Source organism: Balearica regulorum, chromosome 3, assembly GCF_011004875.1.
Source record: "Balearica regulorum gibbericeps isolate bBalReg1 chromosome 3, bBalReg1.pri, whole genome shotgun sequence".
In the NCBI taxonomy this organism is placed as follows: Eukaryota; Metazoa; Chordata; class Aves; order Gruiformes; family Gruidae; genus Balearica; species Balearica regulorum.
The window spans coordinates 53,491,804-53,509,392 of NC_046186.1; the positions used below are offsets into that span (position 1 = coordinate 53,491,804).

General features: G+C 40.9%; 1 protein-coding gene across 2 annotated transcripts in view; it reads right to left on the reverse strand.

Annotated features, from left to right (window-relative positions):
* Positions 1–15,895: 15,895 nt before the first annotated feature.
* Positions 15,896–17,589, reverse strand: part of HS3ST5 (heparan sulfate-glucosamine 3-sulfotransferase 5) — a 199,694-nt gene continuing 198,000 nt past the window's right edge. For both annotated transcript variants that reach the window (XM_075750057.1, XM_075750058.1), the window contains exon 4: positions 15,896–17,566. In XM_075750057.1, coding sequence (XP_075606172.1) covers positions 16,636–17,566 — 931 coding nt within the window. In that variant the 3' untranslated portion in view covers positions 15,896–16,635. The remainder of the gene's footprint in view (positions 17,567–17,589) is intronic.

The following is a 17,589-nucleotide window of genomic DNA, read 5'->3' on the forward strand; positions in this document are numbered from 1 at the left end:
GACTGCCTCTTATTACCTATGTGAAACATGATTATGCTTCTCTTCAGGAAGGTTACCTACCCTTAAATCAAGACGTTTTCCTTTTTTTTTAAAGTGTTCCCATCTGATCTCTAAAAACTGCTATCTAATGCTTTACTAAAAAAGAAGTTAGACTAACTGTTCTGTAATCTCTGGAATACCCATAGGATTTTGTCTTAATTATGACATTAAACTGGTCCATTTCCAGTCTTCAGGGGTCTCTGCTGAACTTTTATTCAGCGATCTTTTTCTAAAAACTACCACTCAGATTTTCACCAGTTAGTAGCTACCATTACCTGTAGAAACCTTGGCTATGACAGCTTATGCCCTTATCCCTGGGCTCATTTTACTGAAATACATTGTTTGAGAATGTAAAGTTTTATTGTCTATGAACAGGAGACCCTGTCACATGAATCAGCTGAAAAGCAAAGGACTGAAATTGGCATGAAGACTAGATCAGTCTCTCTCCTCTTGTCCCGCTTTGTCCTGCACTTAGTGGTAACTATAGAGAAATTCGTGCTGCTCTTGGCTATTTGGGGCTATTCACGGCAGCTTTCAGTCAACGGGGCTATCAAAAAAACCTCTCTCATGCACTGTTGGATAAATTCTGAGGCTTCTTCATGAAAAAAGATGAACTCGCTATTATCCTAGAGCATATGCACTTTTTTTTTTTTTTTTTTGGCCTAGAAATTTCAACCCAGTGCAAGCAATTCTGACCCAGCCGTGATTTAAGGGCCCTGCCCATTGGGTCGGGGTTTCTGGATACCCAGCATTTCAAGTGGAACTGTTGTTCCTGAGCCAGTTGAGCCACCAGATGTTTGGAAATCCTAGCCTTGTCAGCATAACTGCTGTGCACAACGGAGATATCTTATACGCTGAAGACACTTGCAAAAGAACAGAAATATAGTAACCCCCAGACAGCTATGAAAACTACCTTGCATCCTGATAACTCATCCTGCAGATGACACAAAAGGGACTCGTGCACTATCGGATAACAAAATTGGAAGGAGGGACGGTGATACTGAAGGAGACATAATGTAAATGGTCTTGACACTGATGGAACAATTCTGCATAGAAACTGATCTTGATCTTTTTTTGTCAAGTTCAATAAACCAATGATATATTTTTGGTCAAAATGACAATAAAATACAATCATTGGGTAACAGTAGCTGACTTCCTGATTATTTATTCTTTCACCAATTCTTATGTTGTCTGGAAATGGCTGGGGAAAGACTTCTGTGCTCATCAATGTGGGTAAAATATTAAATATCAAGGAGCCATTGAACTTTCTGTGTTTAAAGCCACTGTTACAAGATTAATAACACTTGGTACTATTTTCTGATTGATGCTTAAAAGAAGCTTATACAAAAAAAATAATAGAAGTGGATAAGCTTAAGTACATGGAGTAAAAGGAAACAAATGCTGATACATTGTTACACCAGAGTACATACCTACCAGGTATGCAGAGAAAGAACATGTTCTGGTTCTACAACCACTTAATCGTTCAGGGATTGAAAATACTCTAGGTAAACCTGGATGCAATGTTGTGCAACCTGCTCTAGGTGATCCTGCTTTAGCAGGAGGGTGGGACTAGATGATCTCCAGAGGTTCCTTCCAACCCCTACCAATCTGTGAATCTGTGAATCTGTAAAAATGTAATTAATTATTGATAATAGTGTATTTAAAATATCATATTAAAAAGATGCACCACTGAAGTTATGTTTCAATTTTATGAGTTTTCCAGCAGAAATGCCCTTGGACAAAACCATCAGCTGCCATGCTACTTTGCCTTCTTATAATTTTTGGACAGATATTTAAGGAGACATCCATCCTTTTCTCTAGGTAGATTTGATTGCTTGAAGCAGATACACAGCAGTACCTCATCACAGCTACTGTTCTTAGGATTTATGTTGCTAACTGAAATTCTAACTTTCAAAGTATTCAAGTTTGCATGACAAGGAATGATCTGAAGCTCTGTGGCAGCTAATGGGTCAAACAAGTTTCTCTTTATCCTAGAGCATTACAGTGCATTTCTGCAGTGGAGTGTGAGGATAAAAGCATAGTTTGAAGTTGTAATTTTTTTTTTTTTAATTATTTTTTAGTTTGTGGGTTATGCTGTCTTGCTCCATAGTTTGTCCTATTGATTATGGATTTTCATCTTAGTTATGACTCTGGCCTTTGAATTGAAAACTAAATCTCTGCTTCTGAGCAATGAGCTGAGTGCTCTCTCCGCTGGCTCTGTTGGATAATCCAGCTTTCACACTCTCATTATTATTACTGTTGTTGTTGTTGTTATTATTATTATTATTACAGCTGCATTAGTTCTTCAGAATTAGGACTACCTGCCTTTGTAACAGCTTAAAATGACCTAATTATGAACCCAATTTGGCAGGCACTTTAAGAACAGAGAAGCAAGAGGCAGGTGCTGTTCCAAAGGAGGAGACCTGCGTTCAGCACTGCCACACTTTTCTATGAAACCCTGATGGTGAGAGCTGCAGGTGGAGACTGAGACTTCAGATTCCACAAGTTCAAGCCTAAGTATCCAGCTGGTGGAAGATGCTTTTTGGTCCCTTTGCTGGAGGCGGGCTGAGGGCAGGAAGGTTTGGGAGATTGCTGGGAGCAGGGGAGGAAGCCTGGCTCTCACAGCTGAACTGAGGCACTCAGCTGAGCAAGTGGATCCCTTGAAAGTTTGGCTTATAGAGGGAAAATAGAAAAAAATATCTGGTATTAAACTGAACAGGTCCACTTTATGTAGGTCATTCTTATTTAAAATAAGAAGGAATGAAACTTTTATAGACTCCTGTATTCTTCGCTGGGAAAGCAGGATAGTTGTGCAGGTGGGCCTCTGCCCTTGTTCACACAAGCACAAAGGTGCAGGATTCAGCCAGTCTCATCAGACAGCACAAACCTGGCGCAAATACTCAGGATTATATAGGCGTGCATAACCTGCATGGCAAAGGTATACAACTGTAGGAAAAGCTATCAGAAAATGCAAGCTACAATATGTGGCTTCAGTTTATTTTAGTTCTTATTTTTTTGTTTTAAATTTCATTTTTAATGAAATTTCTTTTCCATTCATCAGGGATTATATGTCCTGGTTTATTTATCAAGTTATTTTCTCTATTATTTCCTTTCTCCAATATACCTGTTAAAGTCTTTTTGATTCATCTTAAATACTTTGACTGGCATTAAATGGTTTTGCTTATTTCCATCTCTTATATTGTGCCCCCACATACAGCAACTGATTTGTTTTATTCTCTTTTCCTATGATGTTCAATATAATTTTTTTTCATATTTACAGCCACAGATTTTTATTCCTATTTCTTGTCAAATTACATCTCTGCTTGCTTCTATGTAGTCTTTCTTTCCAAAGAAACTAGTGCTTTTTGTCTATCACTTTTATTTTCTCCAAGTTGTATTGTGTAGCTGTTATTCTGAGATACAGAAGCTGTTTATCCTTCCAAGATACAAGCTGTAGGGTTATAGCAAGGATTCATTTGGACAATTCAAGCCGGCTAGCTCAGCATATAAAATTTCTCACCCACAACTTTTACAGGCTCCTTTGTATCCCGCAGCTAAACACAGCTCCCTCCCTTGGAGAAATAACCTAGTCCCTGCCTGAAAGCCATGCATGAACTGTCCCTGAGCAAAATTCATGTGGGTGAGGAGTCACAGCTTGGCCATGCCTGCTTTAGAGTAGCTCAAAACATATGCAGACATCTCCCTTCATTTGAAACATTGAGAGTTCAGCTGGAATTAGCTCCTTTTAAAGTCACTACTTTTTCTTATATTTTGATTAGGAGAGTAATAACCTTTGTCAGTCATGTCATAGTACCTTTGGCCTGACGTACAGGGCTGCCCTTTCTACCCCCCTGGAAATTTAATGAGTTATGAAGCAAGAAACCCAGCAAAAGGGCAAGATTTCACTTATGTGAAAATTCTAAGTATTTACATATCTACTACTTTACAAAAGGACATAAACCCAGCACACAGAAGTTCCCTTCCCTAATGCAAAATACAACAATATATGTGAGCAAACAAAGTCTTACTAAACCAAGCGATTTTATAAACACCTTTAGGGAGAGACTGAGAGAAGACTCATGCCAGGTGTCTGTCTCCCAGCTGGCAAGAGCTCAGATATGATGGAGAAGAGCTCTGGAGGCTAGAAAAGAGCAGGTGTATATAGGAAAGACTTAGAATAAGGCTTCTTCTGCATGTACATACACAGAAAGATTATGTAGCAAGGGAGAGACCTGCCTTTTATCCGTAAGAAGACGACGAGAGCAGCCCCCCTGAGGAAGCACACATCCTGCATCAGCAGACAAACCCGTTTTGCCCCCACCCTGCCACCACTGCAGATTTGGGTTGCTGCAGCAAAGCCAAGCCTCTCTGCCCACTGGGAAGTGCAGCCCAACCCTGGGGGCTGCACTGAGGCTGCTCACAAGCTGCACATGGCTCAGGAGCTTCCCTGCTTTCATCCCTTTGGAGTGAGTCAGCACCATCCACAACCACCCGCATGGGAGACATTGGATTAGTCATTATTCTGGATTCATGTTTCCTTTTGGTAGAGATCATCATGCGGGACCAAGAGTGGGAAGGTGATGGGATAGGTAAGGCAGATGAGGAGGAGGGGGAGAATGGGTGAACACATGCTCCCAGGGGTGCTATGTCATTCCCCCAGAGACGTTTCTGTCAATTACCTGACCATACTCAGGGCATGGCAGTGTAACATCAATGGAGTTTTCCCAGTCTAGATGCAAGCAGAATATATGCTGGAATACACTGGCTGAATATGCTAGGACCACAAATCAACACAGACAAAGCATATTTACTATGCAGCCCTGGCCTGTCTTTGAGGATAAATTATTTTAAACAATGGCTCCAGGAGCTGTGATGCTCCCCTCTTTTTCACACCTGAAACTTCCCTCTTTTCTCTACAGGATCATAAAGATGGGTTTAACAGAGCTGTCTCCCACTGATTTTAGTACAGGTATGGCAGACAGGGTCTCTTAATTAACTACAGTGGTACTTCATTCCTGTGGGCTCTGGTTCTATCTTGGATTTGACTTTTATTTTTGTGGGAGAAAATGAGCTCCTTCTAGATTCTCGGAATGCACTTCCCAAAAGCTGCAGCAGGAAAACCATAATTAATTGAATATAAAGTGCTACGACACCTTCAGCTTGATTACACAAAAAGCTGTGCAATTGAAAGGACATCAGATCTGATGAATTGTAACTAATAAAGAGCCATAAAGGAAACAAAATGAGATCACCAGTGTTACTCAAACGGACTCTAATGCTGTTTTCATAAAGCGTTACTAAGTTTGAAGATTGCTTGGTGGCTAATAGAGCAGTTCTACCACTCAAGCATTTGACCAAACTAGTCAGAGTTCTTTGGTTTCCCCATACTGTGTGAACACCTACAAGGTCAGCCCTGTCATTCATTATTCAGAGATGAAATATTGCAGAGTACCTGGTCTCGTCTGGAAACAGCGATAGTGTTGGTTTCACTGTGCCAGCTGCTATGGTGTTCATAAGCTTAAACAGTTTTAGGTTGGCTGCTAACTTTCAAACCTAGAGCCTAGTCTCAGACATGAGATTTTCTAGTTCAAGGGTGTCACTCCAAGACATTTGGGGTAACCAGGGATAATTTTTGTACTGTCTAAACTTTGTAACCCCCTTGTAGGATTCGTAACCCAGAAGTAGGTGCTAGGTTACCCTTACCATGGGTAAGAACAGTGCCTTCCAATGATTCAGCAACCAATACAATCCATGCTGGCAATATCAGTATAGCTTCTTATCTCTCCAAGACTTCACGGCATCCACCCATTAGGCTTCCTGAGGAGGTTGTATGAGACCAGCTGTTTCTCAGCAAACCTTGCAAACATTCATAGGATGCAACCTTGCTTAGCCAGCAGTTCTGTTTTATACTTGCCCCCCAAAATGGCTACCTTTTATATTACAGAGTTTCCTAAGTTTGGGGGGAAATGGAATGCTTGTCTCATATTCAAAGACTATCCAAGCCATAGTGCAAGTAGAAACTGCCTTCGGATGTAGCTCATTGCATTTTTTGGTGCACTTTTGAACAAGAAATCTGGAAAAAAGAGTCTTGTAGGCTAACACTTAGGAACAACCAGGAAGAGAAGGTCCCTAAAATTGTGGCCTACTCCTGTGATTGTTTCTACACTTTTATACAATATAAAAATGCATTGCTACTACTTTTATTTATCAAGTAACTTAGCATTTTGTGTCATTGCTATTCTAACCCACTAAAATCAAGTAAAAATAGAAATCTGGAGTGTTTAGTTGGCTTCAAGGCTTGATATCTGAGTTGCTATATTCTGGATTTCTTTTAATATCTAAGTATCAAAAGTGGAAGCGAACATGACAGCTGTGAAATACTCAATGTCAATTTGCAACATTTTAAAATAAAGACCGTGTGGCTTTGCAAAAGGAAATTTGACTGGATCTTAAATATAAAAGAACTTGTATGAGTAGCTGCACTTGTTCCCCTTTCGTTACCAGAGGATAGAATGGCAGGCCACTGTACCGGGGCAGACCACGTGCATGCAGGTGGCAATTTTAGACTCCAGGATGAAAACATGGTCAGACTTTTTCCCTAATAAGCACTGAGTGTAAGTTTCTCTTCCAGTTAATCCTGCAGGCCTTCAGAGCAAATTGATTTAAATGAGCCTGAAGGTGTAACAGTAACTGCCCGTTGTACAGGATATGCATTGCTAATTACTACTGATGGTAATGATAATTACATGCAGTTACCTCTTAGAAGACTGGCTTTACCATTCACTCTAAAAAGAAAAAAAAAGACTATATTTCCTTTATCTCCTTGATGCAGGCTGGCTATTTCAATGCATAGCAAATGTGGTGCTTTTCCTTTTTTAAGACAAATGATGGTTTCAGCTCAACAACCCTATAGGTCCAGGCTGCTTCTTTGCAAGGCACTGTGATACACCACAGCCATCCAAAGTAAAAAGGCTTTTTTCTTTTCCTAAAGCTGTGTTACTAGTGGAGCTACACTGAGGAGCTTGTAACAGCTGGAGCAATTTTCTGAAGATGAAGTTAGTAATAGTGCTGCTGCTGGTTCCACCTCTTATGAAATGCCTATCACTTTTTTCATATAGTAGGGAATTGTAAATTAATTCTTGTGTCTCTGTGGGTTTGGAATAGAAATGATGCCTTCACAGTTCAACGAAGTGGAAAGTCTTTCATCAGTAGAAAATCAGCCAAGGAATTGGATAGCAAAGGCCTCATACATTACAAAACAGTTGTTTACAATTAAGGCCAGGAGTAAGATGTGCACGAGTCTGTCATGTTTCTTTTTGTTTATTTAATCAGCCTGAGGCATAACATTAGATGGTTTGAAGTGGCATTGTTTTCTTGTCATGTCCTATGATTTGCTGTGTATTATGTGTACAGTATATGTACTGTATGAAAGGACTGCAATCAGTTAAAAATAGAGACATTTCATATTTTGCCTGAATCCTGGTCAATAATCAGGACATTTTCACAGAAGCATTAACCTTCTAAAATAGTGACCACTGCTGCTGGGGCGGTGGCGGGGGGGGGGGGCAGAGATTATTGTGAAAGTTGTTAGAGGGAATCAGCTAACTACAAGGACATCAGCAGAATGAAATTGTGTGCGCCACAATCTTCCTCTGCAGTCGCAGGGGCACTGTGACAGCCTCTGCTGATATTTCTTTTTCTGTCTCACAAGACATACGTTTCAGGGAGAGCTGCAGATCACTGTGCGCCATGACAGAGAACTTTGTAACTGATGTAAGCTGAATGGAGTCAAAGCTGAACTGACAGTAAGCTGCATATAAACCAAAAAGAGTCAGGTAGCTTGGTCAACATCAGCTCCTAAAGTCATGCTACTGCCAGTTTTAACAGGGATCTCAAAACAGCAGGTAACCTTATTTACCGTATGCTAAGCACAGTACAGCAGATGGACGATGGTGTTCTAGTCTTTTCTGTGCTTTCCATGCACTTGTCAATTCAAGCCCTGGGAAAAAGGCTGGTATCCATATTGATAACACATGGGTGTTCTCTAAGGGCTTGACTCTTTCATTGGTGCACTACTGCAGAATGAATTGAAAATCCTTTCTCTATAAATGTAAATGCAGTTAGTGATAGCTGGTATTTCTGAAGATGGGTTTACTATGTCTGTCTCAAAGTTGTCAGAAGGTAAATTAGGCTTTAAAGAACAGATCAGTGAGAGCTGATCAGCTGTTTGAAGTATACTATGGAATATCATATGTAGAGATCTCCTCAAAGAAACTCGTAAACAAAGGAAAAATCAGCTCTGGTAGTAATAATGATTAGCTTGGGCACATCACTATTTCAGTAACATGCATGGGCCTTCAGTAACAAAATTAACTCCTTATATGGCAATGTGAGAGTTGCTAGATCTATGTCGCCAAGCTTTTTAAATAATCTTTTTTTTCCTCCTCTGTGAAGTAAATCTTACATGGTAGGCTCTAAATAGTGACACTGAAGTAGAAGACTAACAGCACTGTGACCCAGTAGCCAGTCGGTCTCCTTGGAGTTGACAAGTACAATAGCAAAAAATGTTTGAGATTACTATTAAACATATCTTTAGCACATTTACCTGAAGTCCTTTACTCTGCAAACAAGCTCTTTAAAAAGTGAAATTTACCGTAGTTTAGTCTGTTTCTGCAGTCTTTTACAAATCTGAGGACCAAGTCTGCTCAGGGATCTCCAATAAGTTTAAAGTAGTGTGGCAAGTATTTTTTTTTTTTTTTGAAACAAATAAGACAAGCCATAGCATTTTCAAAGTGAGTTGGGAAGGAAAATAAAACTTCTACTACCATATCTGTATATTCATTATCAGATTTTAAAGGTTCTACTCAAACTTCTCTGATTCCTTTTATACATCTATTCTTGCAAACTGGTAACAGAGGAGGGTTTAGAGTGCAGCTGTGGAATACCTTGTCAGTGGGTTCAAGGGGTTTCTGGGTAAGTACACAGAGGAGGAAAGTACTCAGTGCTGCTACATCTGAATATTGCACTGTCTCACTGGAGGCATCCAATGACTGCAAACCATTGGAGCCTGGAAATGTCTTGGTGCTTTCCTTGTCTTTATGTCCTTCCTGAGGCACTAGCTATTGGCCACTTCTAGTGACAGATCCTGGTTTGAAAAGACCTTTCCTCTGACCCAGTACAGTTTTAGTGACATTACACACCTTTTTAGGTCAGGTTAGTCTTCTGATTGTGTAGTGAACTGAAGCAGCTCCATGTGGAAGGAGCACGAGAGTCAGTGCAAAGAAAGAGCACATTGTGTGGGCAGGGAGGTTGGGACCTTGGCAGGTGTCAGTTGGGTTCACTTAAACTGCTGTGGGATTGTAGGTTCCTTCTGCAAACATGCACAGAAAAGAAATATAATTTTATCCCATTTTAAATGAAAGCAGACATACATTCAAGTCCTGGCCTCTTCATCAAGAAGGGTAATTTGTGAACTTCCTAGTTACTGCAGGCTTCTCAGTCATTGTACCAAAACCAGCAGCAATGATTTGTTAGACTGTCATTAACAAACAATGCTTCTGCATGATCCTTGCTCCAACATTAGCTACCTTAGGAGAAGTGGGGCCTTCAACTTTTTCAAGTGGGTATTAAAAATCCCTTCCAGTGATGGCTTTATCTTTGGCCTTCTCCAAGGAGGCAGATAATTAATTTCAGTGATATGCTAATGCTGGAACAGTTTCTAACACTGCTGAAACTTCAGTGAGATATGTCAGTTAAACTGCAAGCAAACACTTTTTGCTAGAACACTCAGCCCTGTCTCATGGGAGATAAATCAGTTACATGTGTGAAATCATGTCTGCAAAATAACTGGATGCAATGACTTCAGTGTGGGATTTAGGTACCCCAGTTTAACAATAAGTTTATTCCATCAAACTGAAAATGCCTGGAAACAGAATTCTGTGGAATTCAGAAAAGCCTAAAACTCATGAAATTCCTCTGCTTACCACCTTGGACAGGTGCATGAGCATTTAAGTAGTAAAGTCTCATCTGTTACGAAAGCATCATTTGAAAGTTTCACACAAACCAACTGCCAGTAATTTTATAGGAGCTTTATGCTCTCACTATTGCTAACATTTGATTGTTTAGAGTAAAATAGATCTAGCTTGCTAAATCATGATTTCAACAAGTCTCATTAGTATCAAGGAGCCTATATGGAGGACAGGGAAAGGAAGTTTCTCCAAAATTTTATTGTCATGTGTTTGTGGGTTGATTGAACTTTTACTTTTGTTTTCTTCAAATTATAATCTACACTTTGGTCCTACATATAACTCAAATTAAAACAGAGAAGCAATATAAGTTACGTATTTACCACATGTATTCAAACATGAATCTTTTGCATTCACTCAGCAGCCCACATGTTGTGGATGTATCCCTAAGGCATGTATCCCTAAGGCATGTCCAGTATAAGTAGCTGCTGATATAATTTGGAACTGCAGAGAATTTAAGTAATATGCATTTATGAAACAAATATTAATGGCTCTGTTGTCCCAAGTTTATGGATATACCTCAGTGTCTTGCTGTAGAGAATGCCATGCAAGAGACATTGCTCACTGTGAGCTTCTTGAAGAGAGCTTCACTAAATTATCTTTTCTGGAAGTTTGCCTGGAATGTGAAAAAGAAAGATTTCTCTAAGTTTCTTCCTTATCTTCTCCAATCAGAGGGTTCCAACACGTTGCACAGGCTCTCGATATGAGTTAGGTCAGCTAGCAAGGGAGTAAACGTGCACAATAGTGCTTCCACAGCTTGGGTTTGAACAGTAATTGGACTGGCTTGTGACACTGGGCTTGGACCTTCTCTGAGGTCTGTGTAACACTGAACTGATGGGCAATATTTAAGAAGAAATTTAATGGTAGAGGGAGGTCTTCACAGAATGGTTGAGGTTGGAAGGGAGGTCCAAACACCTGATCAAGTAGGGACACCTAGACCCAGTTGCCCAGAACTATGTCCAGAAGGCTTTCAAATGTCTCCACTGATGGAAACTCCACAAACTCTCTGGGCAACCTGTGCCAGTGCTTAGTCAGCCTGACAGTAAAAAAATTTTTCCTGATGTTCATATGGACATCCTGTATGATGTTTCCATTTGTGTCTGTTGCCTCTTAAAAATCTTGGACTAGTATATTGAAATATGTGACTAAAAACTTTGTCTCTCTTGTATTCTTAGACATCATGGCAAAAAAAATTTCATCATGCTTATTCTGCTTTACTTAAGAAAAGGCAGTATAGTAGGTTAATGGTAAACGAATTGCTGATCTCCAAATGTCAGTCCTTTATCTACCTATGTACTGATTTCTGAAAATACAATTTCAAATTCATCTCTGATATTCTTTTATGCTGCAAATTGTTGTTCTATGTAGTTTAAATAGCAGCTGGGACAATCTGATAAAAATGCACAGAAATATTAGCAGTTTTAATCCAAACATTTATCAGAGCTGTGAAGCCTGCAATTTTATGGTACAGAAAATATGAAATGTCTTTAGAGAACTTGAATGCCATAAGTTAACAGCTGCAACTTCATATAGCTGTGCCTCACTCTGCAATCATAAACTCAAGCTAGGAGCGCTCTTGCCAGTCTGAACACTCATGATCAATTTGAATAGAAATGATTCACTTAGGATTTGGGAAGCAAAGCAAAGAGGCTGAAATGAATTATTCACAAATTGCTCCTGAAGAGGTAAATATCATAAGGTCAGAACTTCTCAAACCGGTTATGAGTACTGCAGCAAAATCCCCATTAACCTAGGAGTGTGCTTTGGGTGGTGTGTTGGATCCATGTATTAAGAAGAAGTTTTGAAATTTTCTCTTCATTAGGTAATGCCAAAGAGGCTCAAGGACATTGCACTGAAGGCTCAGCGAAAGTGAATAAATCTCCTACTCTTTTAGGCCTAGAATCATAGAATCATAGAATGGTTTTGCTTGGAAAGGACCGTAACGATCATCTAGTTCCAACCCCCCTTCCGTGGACAGGGACACCCTCCACTAGAACAGGTTGCCCAAAGCCCCGTCCAACCTAGCCTTGAACACTTCCAGGGATGGGGCATCCACAACTTCTCCAAGTAACCTGTTCCAGAGCCTCACCACTCCCATAGAGAATTTTTTCCTAATATCTAATCTAAATCTACCCTTCTTCAGCTTGAGGCCATTCCCCCTTGTCCTATCACTACATGGCCTTGTGAACAGTCCCTCTCCAGCTTTCCTGCAGGCCCCTTTAGTGCAGGACCTTGCACTTGGCCTTTTGGAATTTCGTGAGGGTTGCACAGTCCCACCTCTCAGGACTATCAAGGTCCCTCTGGATGGCATCTCTTCCCTCCAGCATGTTGACCACACCACACAGCTTGGTGTCATCAGCAAACTTGCTGAGGGTGCACTCAATCCCTCTGTCCATGTCGCTGACAAAGATGTTACACAGTGCCGGTCCCAATACTTACCCTGAGGAACGCCACTCGTCACTGTTCTCCACTTGGACATCGAGCCATTGACTGTAACTCTTTGAGTGCGACCGTCCAGCCAATTCCTTATCCACCAAGCAGTCCATCGATCAAGTCCATGTCTCTCCAATTTAGAGATAAGGATGCCATGCGGGACAGTGTCAAATGCTTTGCACAAGTCCAGGTAGATGACATCAGTTGCTCTTCCCTTATCCACCAGTGCTGTAACCTCATCATAGAAGGCCACCAAGTTTGTCAGGCACGATTTGCCCTTACAGAAGCCATGTTGGCTGTCACCAGTCACCTCCTTATTTTCCATGTGCCTGAGCATAATTTCAAGGAGCATCTGCTCCATGATCTTGCCGGGCACAGAGGTGAGACTGACCGGTCTATAGTTCCCCAGTTCTTCCTTTTTTTCCTTTTTAAAAATGGGGGGTATGTTGCCCCTTTTCCAGTTAGGGGGAACTTCACCGGACTGCCATGACTTCTCAAATATGTTGAAAAGTAGCTTAGCCACTTCATCTGCCAGTTCCCTTAGGACCTGCAGATGCATCTTATCAGGTCCCATGGACTTGTGCACCTTCAGGTTCCTTAGATATTCTTGAACCTGATCTTCTCCTATAGTGGGCAGTTCTGCATTCTCCCAGTCCCTGCCTTTGCCTTCTGCGACTTCAGCTATGTGGCTAGAGCACTTGCTGGTGAAGACTGAGGCAAAAAATTCATTGAGTACCTCAGACTTCACCATATCCTGGTTAACCAAGTCTCACATTTCCTTCCAGAGAGACCCCACATTTTCCATAGTCTTCCTTTCATTGCTGACCTACAAGAAGCTTTTCTTGTTGCCCTTGATGTCCCTGGCCAGGTTCAATTCTATCAGAGCTTTAGCTTTCCTAACCTGATCCTTGTCTGCTCAGACAATTTCTCTGTATTCCTCCCAGGCTATCTGCACTTGCTTCCACCCTCTGTAGGCTTCCTTTTTGTGTTTGAGTTTGTCCAGGAGCTCCAGGGATTTATCCCATGGTACTCTACCAAGCAGATCCCTGAAGAGGCCAAAGTCTGCTCTCCTGAAGTTGAGGGTAATGAATTTGCTGTGCACCCTCCTTGCTGCCCTAAGGATCTTGAACTCCACCATTTCATGGTCACTGCAGCCAAGGCTGCCCGTGAGCTTCACGTTCCCTACGAGCCTCTCCTTGTCGGTGGGAACAAGGTCCAGCATGGCATCTCTCCTCATTGGCTTCTCGATCACTTGGAAGAGAAAATTATCATCAACGCATTCCAGGAACCTCCTGGATTGCTTATGCCCTGCTGTGTTGTCCCTCCAACAGATATCGGGGTGATTGAAGTCTCCCATCAGGACCAGGGCTTGTAAATGTGAGGCTGCTCCTATCTGTCTATAGAGGGCTTCATCTGCTCGGTCTCCCTGGTCAAGTGGCCTGTAGCAGACCTCCACTACAATGTCACCTGTCCCTGCCTTTCCTTTAATTTTGACCCGTAAGCTCTTTGTTGGCTCCTCATCCATCCCCAGGTGGAGCTCCATGCACTCCAGCTGGTGATTGATGTAGAGGGCGACACCCCCTCCTCGCCTGCCCTGCCTGTCCTTCCTAAAGAGCCTGTATCCTTCCATTCAAATATCCAGTCATAGGAGCCATCCCACCACATCTCCGTGATGCCAATAAGATCATAGCCCTGCAGACATGCACGTGTCTCCAAGTCCTCTTGTTTATTCCCCATGCTACCTGCATTTGCACAGAGGCATTGAAGTTGGGCCCCTGATGAAGCTGACTGACTGGCTGGAGTAGGCTTCTTAATACATTGCAATGCCTCTGAACCCTCTTTTCTCCCCTGCTAGTCCTGACTATTCCTCTGTGCTTTTTTGAACCAGATTGTCTAAGATATCACCTAAATTTATCCATGTGTCTCCAAAATTGCAAATGATAAGCTGGAGTTAAGCCAGACGACTTTAACAGGAATATGCATAGTCGTGCCTGTTAGATCACAGCCTCTGTGATTTTCTGATCAATGCAGAGAGATATTAATTTCAAATGCATATTTCATGCTTAGAGGTAACTTTGGCCCAGTTTGTCCCTTTCATTGAAAATATATCTCAGCCTTCAGTTGTAGTTTGTACCAGGACTATATGAAGCCAGTAAGTATCACCCAAAACCACCTGGAACCTGTCTGCTCACCTGAAGATTGTGCAAATGTTAAATTGGATAAAATCTCCTCTTTGAACACTATTAGGTGAGTTAAATGTGTACGCCTTTATGTCTGGACGTGGGCAGGATAAATGGCTCTTATACAGGAAAACAGTGAGTAGTATTGTAGCTACTACAGAAAATTTCACATATGCTCTACCGTGTTGTGTTGGCAAGACTCTGAAGCAGCATGAAGAAAGGGCACATTGCTCACGGTGCTAGCACATATGATTAAAGATACAGCAAGACAACTAGCAATCTCTCACAAGAGATTTAAAAATCACTTATTTAGAAAACCGATGCTTCCAAATCACTGAGCAAGATAAAAAGCCCACAGGGAAAACTTGATCTTATTATAATCTGAACTACCAGCTACTCTGCTACCGTAGCCCAAAATATTCAGATGTTCTGGATACCTTCCAAAATCTCTGTCCCCATCAATCTTTACATGTTGGGTTTAAGTGGTTGGGTTTTCTTCGTTCTTTTTTCTTATTCTAAAAGACATTTTTCAATTGCTTTCATTCTTTTTCTTATGAATTTTTAAGAGCTATACAATGTATAAAACATGAAAATACTAATTTCCTGAACTAATTTCTTGTCACTTACCGAATGGAAACATGAGCTGTATGTTTATATCAGGAATAACAACACTCTGGTTGGTTGGTTGGAGCAGGTGCATATGTTACCAGATAAAAGCAGATATATCACAACTGTTTTCCTTGACTTCTGAAACATCACCAGCTTCCGGTGATGAAATCTCTATAACTCTTCTTCTAATCTTGTTTGACTGTCTGTCGTTTTGGTTTTAATAGTGGCTCTGCTTTTCTGATATACCTGGTTACAGTAATCTCTTACAGTCGTTCTGTAGCCTCATGGGCTACTGCAACTGAATTAATTATAGCAAAGTGCTGCAATAGAACAACAATAATGTTCTTTGAGGTGTGTATGACACCAGATTCCCAGATGGATGATTTTTTTAATAAACTCAGCTTCACCACATGTACCAGTTTTCTCAACTGTCTAGAAACCAAGTTTACATGTGCAGCTCTCTCTCACACATTTGCGCGTGATTTGTCTGGGCTAAGGGACCACATCGATGTACATCAAGCAAAGGTGAAAAGCTGTTGCACATATAGGTAATTTTAATCCATTCCATTTTTAAATACCACAATAAATTTAATTTTCACAATAAATTAAATAGCCATATTCAGTTTACAAAATAGAATTACTTAGTGTGAAACCAGTATTTACAAACATTGTACACTATGTACACGATGTTCAGCTTTGTCGACACACAAGCATAGAAGAAAAATTATTTGACCTTTTTTGACATATGATTGACATGCTACAAGTGACACTATGGTCCATACAATAAAACAATAGTGCAAACTCACCACAGGAACTCTGAAACAATGTAGTTGGTATGAGATAAGATATTCATTTCAAATAATAAGAAAATAGTACTATCCACTCTCATTGTAAAAATTCAGCACTGTGTTTAAAGTGTCAGTATTCCTTTAGCAATATACATACCAAATATAGCCTGAAGATTATGCTTTCTCACAGCTTCACAGACTTTTGACATGGATTTTTATGGCATAATGTTCTTCTTAGATCAATAAGTATGTCACATAAACACTTCACTAAGCGAGAGGAACACTGACCCTTTTAACGGTGTCTGACTTGATGTCCCTAAATACCTCCTTTCCCTTTATTATTATATCTTAAAAGATGCAACTATGCTGACAGTAAATTTATGTTAGTTACTACTCTGTAGAAAAAATTGATCCCACCGTATATTTGGTCACACACTGCATATGTACACGTATGCATGAAAAAAGTTACTTTTATAGCCATGTCTATGAAAAGTGCATATTTTAGCAGAGACATTTATTGCATGTCTCAGGTGCAACAGAAAGTGTTGTATGAAGTTTAATTTAGGGCCAGTTAAATGTCCTTCCAGTGATCTGGTAAAATTTTTGATTAAAAGGATGAAAGAACTTGCGCAATTTGGTAATGACAGAGGTATCCACCTCTGGATGGATGCGTCCCTTGCTACCCGCCAGGCACTTGTTAAAGACAATGTTAAATCGCAAGCAGTAAAACCCTCTGGTGGCATTGAAGTATAAATTGTACTGACTTATCCTCGGAGGAAGATTTAGGAACTTCTCGACCAGCTGGAGTTCTGGCAGTGGTTCTGTGATGAGCCGGTCTCCGTCCACGATATGAAACTGCTCAATTGGGAAGTATTTTAACCATCTCTCCAGATGTTTTGTGTAGATGCTGGTTCTCACCGCCTTATACTTAGTGTTCACTTCGCAGGTGTTAGGATCAATAGCCAGCTTCTCAAATTTGTAGTAAGTTTTATTCTTTCTTTCCTTACCTTCCAGCACCTGAGTGTAATCCGAAATAGCTCGTGTGGTAGGTTCCCTGACAATGATCAATAATTTGATAGATGAGTTCATTTTGTAAATCCTTTCAGGTACTTCCTCGGTGATAAAATACGCGGGGCTTTTCTCAATTGTTATTTGATGAGGGTAAGAAAAAGGCATTTTTTTCCGGTACCACTCAATCCCCTTGGCATAGTTCTCATCATTGTCAAAGAAGTGAATCTCTTGAGAAGCTTTGACCACTGCGGGGTGAAGGTTCAGCATCTCCAGCAGTGCTCGGGTGCCTCCTTTCCGCACCCCAATGATAATGGCCTTGGGAAGCTGCTGAACCAGATTGTGCAGTCGTATTTGTTCCTTGGTGGCATTGCCCTTTCGGAACTCGTGGAGCAGCCCTCGCTTGAACTGCAGAGCTCGCAGCGGGATTTCGTCCTGGCCACGGGGTCCAAATCGACCATCGATGGGGCAGAGGGGCTGCAATCTGCAAGCAAGATAAGAGGTATT